The following is a 7093-nucleotide window of genomic DNA, read 5'->3' as shown; positions in this document are numbered from 1 at the left end:
CCCCCCGGCCACTGCGGCTGCCCGCAGAGGCTCTTCTGGATCTTCTTGATGCCCAGGTGGGCGATTTCGAGGATGTTGAGGAAGAGGGAGACGGCGGCTATGCTGTTCATGAAAACCATAAAGATGGTCTTCTCTGTGGGTCGGGACACAAAACAATCCACCGTGTTAGGGCAAGGGGGCCGAGTGCATTTGTAAAGGGGAGACATGTGAAGCCCGTACAAAAGATACTGACCTATCATAAAGCCCACTTCGACCACCGACCGGGTCAGGATATGTAGGACGTAGGTGCGCAGCAGAGACCCTCTCAGGGGTGCCTTATTCACTTTCTTCTGTTCCTCCAGCTTACGCAGTTCTCTCTCAACTCTCCTGTGTTCCTCGAGCATGGGCTCCAGGTCCTCGAGCTGAGCCCGCAGGTCGGCTTTTCTGTTCTGTCGCTCTTTCTCGAGCGCCCTTAACCTGTAGAGCGCGTGGCCCATGTACACTAGGGATGGGGAGGAGACAAATATGATCTGCAGTACCCAGTATCTGATCAAAGAGATGGGGAAGGCTTTGTCATAACAGATATTGTTGCAGCCAGGTTGCTCTGTGTTGCAGATGAACTCGGACTGCTCATCATCCCAGACATCTTCAGCAGCCACTCCCAGCACCAGCATCCGGAATATGAACAGGATCGTGAGCCAGATTTTGCCAACTATGGTGGAGTGGATGTGCACTTCTTCAAGGATGCTGCCCAACAAGTTCCAGTCCCCCATGGTCAGAAGTTCATTTCTGGAAACAAAAAAAAAAATTATTTTCATGCAATGATTTTTTTTTTTTTATGGACATTTTAAGTTTCGTTTGTTTGCGTTTGTTTTTTTTTTTTATTTTAATAAATGTCTTTCAGATACATTCTGGTAGCTGGAGAGCTCTTAGAAGTTCATCATTATTTTCTACTTACTGGGTCTTTAAATGAATGCAAACTTCATGATTACTGGTCAAAGATGCAAATGTGAGATTATTTTAAGATTAAGAGAGATTAATTTCAGCTGTAATACACAGTACTTCATAACTGCCCATAATTTTATATTATTTTCTTCCCACTAGAAATGAAGACTTTTTTCCCACTTTGCAAATCCTTTGCCAACTACAGGTTAATTCTACACCCACTCCATTCCACATTGACTATGAATTTGCCATAGTTTTGCCATAATAGATAATGTTCTTGGCTTTAATTTGTTGGATAAAGCTTTGAGAAGTGTCCTATAACTGACTAAAAAAAAGTTTCATTTTTACCCCAAGGTAGTAGCAATATTAGTGTCATCCATCCAATATTTTCCCACCTACCCGGGTAACAATTCACAAGTTTCTCTCTTGGCTTCCTAAAACTACAAATACGTAGCTGATTTACACATAACTTTACATTTGCAGTCTCAGTTCTAGGACAATATCAATAAACTGAGTGCTCCTAGGGTTATTACCTTTATTTTTATGCATCAAGTTTTACTGGACCACCAAGACTTCATCTTAATTATAAATTTTAACATATGAGATAATGAAATCAGGGATTACATCATGGAGCAATGTGGAGGTTTTTAACAGTGAGTGTATGAAAATCCTTTTAACAAAAATGATTAACAAAATGCTTGATTCACAAGCAAATTGATCTATGTTCTGCTACCAGATGCTTGATTTACAAGCTGCTTCTTTTGAAACTATTTTGGAGCTTCGGGTAATGTGGGGAATTGAAATGTAAGATATTTGACTGCTTATTTATGCATGAACTGCATGTTTGGTGCTGAGTCCCTGGAATGTGTTCTACTAATACGGTAATGAATTATTGAAAGCAACTGGGATCATATCTACTTTAGGGTTCACACTTGAATTTTTTTTGTGCTACAATACTTTAAAGAAGTCCCAAATTCCACTAAACTACAACCTTTAGTAAAGTGCAATTTCTAAGCTTTTTTTGTTTGAAAGTGGCTGGTTGATGTGCCCAAAATCTTGTATGTATTTAAATGATAGTGTAGCTGGGTGATATCACCATTATTAATATGGCTTGGTTCATGACATGATCCCATGTAGTTCAATTCTGCTTCAAGGCTGCATTTTTCCACACTGCAAGTAAAGATTTTCAGTTGTAACCAGCAGTGAAGTCATTCTCAGCACAGGCATCCTACAGATTTCATTATTTTGTTTCTGGGACTGTTTTCAGTCTGCAAATTTGAATTTTCACACACGGAACTGGCTAAGGAAACATATCGAGTGAAGCAATTTCTTAGGTGCTGTGATGCACCCAGAATATCTTGTTTCCCCACTCCTTCCCTCCCACACATATCATTGCAATGAGACATGAGGAAAACAAAAAGTCAGCAATAATTATTGTAGTCCAATGCAACAGTTAAACAAAGGAGCTTTAGATATACTCATTGCCTTGCAAATGGCTGATCCCTCACTGAAATTGATAGACTCAGCAAAAAAACCCAACCAAACAATAAAACCCCAAGTGTGATGCTACAATGTAAATTCAGGAATAAAAGGGAAAAGGAGATATGCTTTAATCCCAAAGAAAAAATGCATTCATCTAGCAGTAGGAACTGCCATTGTTCTGGAACAGAAAGTGTATATAACTATTTGGGGCAAGAGAGGTATATAAACAGATCATTCCAGCTCTATAGAGTTTTGTTTCTTAAGTTGTTTCTATCTTAAATAACTCTATCCTCACCTTTGCATTATAAAAGCCAACAGAGGAGAGTAATGTAATTGTAGGAATGGTATAACTCACCCTCTAAGTGACCCTGTGATACCAGGACACTTGCCCTCAGCTCTGCACTGGTAAAACTGCAGCATAAATATTGACACAGTGAATGTTGTATAAAATAAAGAAGTTAGAGCCATAAAAGCCAGAGTCTCTAAGAAATCAGCCCAAACTATTTCACAACCTTGTCATAGCAATGTGCTTCTAATTCTTCCATTTTTTTCCCTTCCCTGGCCTTAATTGAGTTCTGTGTAACAGAGTAATTTCAGTTTACTGTAAGAGAGTAATCTCAAAAATCAATGATATCATTATTTCCAGTTTACTAGTAGACTAGAAATTCTAGTAGTGCAGCCTATTCTATATTACTAGTGTTGTAGACTAGAAATATACCATTTTTAGTAAAGTACATGCCTGAGATGTTTCTCATTATACCATCTGACTACCTTTGTGTCGGCTCAAGTATTTTTATATGGTTATTTCAAACAATAAAAATTCATGCATGTAATCACTTAGAAACAGATGGGAATCCACCATTTCTCCTGGAGGAAGTTCCTTTAATTTTTGATTTCATTATTTCTTTAAAATTAATCTGGTCATTTGCCACTATTCAAATGACTCCTGTATTACATTCATGCCAGATTTGCATCAGTTGAGGTATGAAAAAGCAGCATTAAACTTTAAATTTCTTGTCAGAAGAAGTTAAATGTTAAGATGCAAATACTCATGGATTTATTTTGCATTGCTTCAAGTCTGACAGGCACCTGCCTGCTCCATACTGCCCCTAGGAAGAATTACTTTTCTGCTACTTACCTTAGGAGAAAGCCTTTGGTTAGTCTCTTAGAGCATTGCAGAAGGAGCATGCAGAACTGCTTGTTGTTATTTCTCAGAGACCTCTCTTTGAGAATCCTAGGACATCTCTTTTTTTTTTCTTTTTTTTCTTTTCCCCAAGAGCCAAAGCATAGACGTGGTCCACTGAACGGGCTTCTCAGTTCTATGTAGCTGGATGCCCAGATCGCTCTGTCTAAACTATTCATACACGGTTTAAAAATCATCAGATGATAGGATGGTGCCTCTAGCCAAAATTATCGTGCAATTATTTTAGTCAGCGGTGTCTACCAAAGCCATTCCCCCAAGGCTCAATCTGTATGGCAGCAGTTTGTAATGTCCCTATGCCTTGTTTTAGTCAGTTCTTCAAACTTGACACCTCCACCCACCTCCCAAATGAAATTTTATTTTATAAAATGGCTAAATAGGTAGACATTTTTGTACTTTACAGTACAATAGAGTCTTACATTTTCTTTACATTCCATTAGTTTCGCTTTGAATCGATGCTCGAGGATCGATCGGTCATGTCCGATTTCATACTCTGTTGCCTGGTGAGTTAATTTAGGATGCGTTAGACTGAGCCTTTGAAAATGGAGGCCACAGGAACTGAGACTCGAGTCTTGAGTTAGAAACACAGGCTTTCAGCACAGTAGCCCTTGAAGAGCCACCCCCAAGACCATTCAGGACTGGTATCTGTGAGAGACAAGGTTTAAAAAAGGAAAGTGAGCTGTCAAAATGGGATTTTGTGAGAAATCGGAGCTACCAGAGCTGAGTTGCTGATACTAAGACCTTCCACTGCCTAGTCCTGCCCAGGCCCAGGCCTAAATTTTATGGAAATTCCAAATACTCTTTTTTTTTCCTCTCTTGTTGTGGAACTTCTAGACCTTTTCTTCCATTTTATAAGGCACAGAAATTATTTCTGTTTCGGACTCTTCTTCCTAAAGATACTCCCACTAATAAGAAGAGGAGTGGCCAGTTCTCAAAGGACAGTAGCCCCACCCCTTCTTTGGAATTATCTCTGATTTATGTACCATTGCATCCTTCTCTCTTGCACAAGCTGTACGTCCCCCTGAAAGTCCTGTTTGAATATACCTTCAGAGCCCTGCCCTGCAGCATGTGAGGTGGCTACAGCACCTTTCCTCTAGCCTCAGCCAAACACAGCAGATGTATGGTTTATGCAAACATTACAAACACTTCAGGGGAAGTAGGGTTACAGTTTTCACTCCTAAGAGATGCATTAATATTCATCTGAACCACCCAGACTGCCACAGGCCTTTCTCATCCTTATACTCTCGTGCCTGTCATTGCCATCTTATTTTCATGTCTCTTCTTTCCAAATTTTGTCACCAAGTCCCTAAGGCTTTTCCTTGCTGCTTCAGCTGTCTCAGACCTTGGACGCAGGCCTGGGTCTTCTGTGCTGCCTCATCAGATGTTGTTGACCTGACATCTCCAGCAGCTTCTGCAGTGCCCAGGTGTTTCCCAGGAGCACCCTCTTCACATCTGCTGGCTGTGAAAACTTGAGAAAAGAGCAAGAGCTGCAGTACCTATGACGTGTCCATCCTGTCAGAGAATGAGCTCTGTTGTTCACTGCAGAAGCAGCTCATTCTGGGCCCAGCACATTTCTGTCCAATTCCATCTGCCCCTTGGTCCAGAACCTCAGAGCAACCTGGTTTACGGTTTTGGTTTTCTCAGGGGACAGGGAGGGTGACAGTAGGCTGTTCAGGGACAATTTGTTGCATTTCTGCTTTAGCAGCAGAATAATTAATGTTGCTAAAAGACTGCTCATACAAGCTTATTATTAATGGACCACATAATTAATTGTGCATGAAAGGGAAGCAGGGGTGGGGGCACAGGGATGGTGGTGTTTGCATTTGGAGAGAAACAAGAATCTGTGGTGCCTCAGGACACTCCCTTCCTATAAGCATCTGCTGTAGACAGAATCAGCTTACATGTGAATGGCAGCAGGCTGTGCGTGGATGTGTTGGGAGGGAAGATATCCTGCAAATCAGAGACTGAAATTCCAGTGGTGACTGGAATAGGCAACTGTGAGAAGCAGCACAGTGGGAACCAGCACATCTTCATGCCTGACCTACCTGGACCTGGAGTGACCTCCCTGCTAGGAAGAAGAGTTTTAACGTGAAGCCTCAGGTTTTAACGTTCATGTTTTTCAAATCCTGTACTGCCTGGTGTGTAACTCTGAAGTTTCTTGTAACCTGTTAACTTCTGCTCTCTCCTGCTAGGTAGACATAACAAAGCCTCTCTGGGCTGCTCTCCAAGGACACTCAGACCATCCTAGGCCGAAAAAGTATAAACCAGAAGCCTCTCTAAAGCGGGGGCAAGCTTGGGAAAATTACATCATTAACTGAAGCTTTAATTGGAGAATTAACCCTGATATGCAAATGAACCAAACCTACAAAAGTGTGAAGAACTCGTGACCTGTTGTCCATCTTGGGGGGTCCATCTTGGCAGCAGCCTCTGGCTCCCCAGGGGGTTCCTTTGAAGGCCCTTCAAATAAACACCTACCTTTATTCCCTTACTCCTGTCTAGTGTCTGTTTTTAGGTGGCCTCTCAAGGCATCACATGGAACATAGTGCTGGGGCAGGAGCTGATCACAGCCAAGGAGGGTGAAAGGTCTAGTCCTGGTGCTTATTCAATAAATCCCAGTATCCAAACCCAGTATGGGGCATTTACTCTGTCTTGTGTGTGACAGCAGGATTCTTTCTCCCCCTGGGATGGGGGCAACCCTGGATGTACAGACAGAGCAGGGAATGAGATGCTGGAAAGCAGTGCCATGGAAAGGGACTTGGCACTCCTGGTCAAGAGAAAGTTGCCCATGAGTCAGCAGTGCCCTGGCAGCCAGGAGGGCCAGCCCTGTCCTGGGGGGCATCAAGCACAGCATCACCAGCAAGGCAAGGGAGGACATTGTCCCACCTTGAGTCCTGTTTGCAGTTTTGGGCGCCACAGTCTAAGAAATACATAAAGCTATTAAAGTGTCCAAAGGAGGGCAACGAAGATGGTGAAGGGCCTTGAGGGGAAGCTGAGGTCACCTGGTCTGTTCAGCCTGGAGGAGACTGAGGGGAGGCCTCACTGCAGTCTACAACTTCATGAAGAGAAGAGGAGGGGTACACACTGATCTCTGCAGTGCCCAGTGACAGGACCCAAGGTAATGGCCTGAAGTTGTGTCAGGGAAGGTTTAGGTTGGATATTAGAAAAAGGTTCTTCATTCAGAAGGTGGTTGAGCACTGGAACAGACTCCCCAGGGAAGTGGTCACAGCACCAAGCCTGACAGAATTCAAGAAGCATTTGGACAACACTCTCAGGCAGATGGCGGGATTCTTGGGGCTATCCTGTGCAGGGCCAGGAGTTGGTCCCTTCCAGCTCAGGGTATTCTATGATTCTAAATTAGAAGCGACAGCTAGTACAAAATAAGTTCTTCAAGTATTAGGTCCAAATACACTTTTTATAGCACTGCAGCTTTTGATATTCTTGTCAGGGACTCACACATTTGAAAAACAGAAAAGGATATACGTGGGA

At 42.5% G+C, this 7093-nt stretch overlaps 1 protein-coding gene across 1 annotated transcript; it reads right to left on the bottom strand.

Moving 5' to 3' along the window:
* Positions 1 to 5: 5 nt before the first annotated feature.
* GJA10 (gap junction protein alpha 10) lies at positions 6 to 5982 on the bottom strand (the record flags this gene model as incomplete). Its single annotated transcript, XM_017742812.1, has 3 exons — positions 3545 to 5982; positions 233 to 768; positions 6 to 133 (listed from the first exon to the last, which is right to left on the bottom strand). Coding segments are annotated over exons 1-3 (906 nt in total), but the record flags the coding sequence as incomplete, so codon positions are not given.
* Between the last annotated feature and the right edge of the window lie 1111 nt (positions 5983 to 7093).

Source organism: Corvus brachyrhynchos, unplaced genomic scaffold (assembly GCF_000691975.1).
Source record: "Corvus brachyrhynchos isolate BGI_N302 unplaced genomic scaffold, ASM69197v1 scaffold87, whole genome shotgun sequence".
NCBI lineage: Eukaryota > Metazoa > Chordata > Aves > Passeriformes > Corvidae > Corvus > Corvus brachyrhynchos.
Note: the sequence above shows the minus strand (reverse complement) of the source record. Positions and strands in the feature narration are given on the sequence as shown.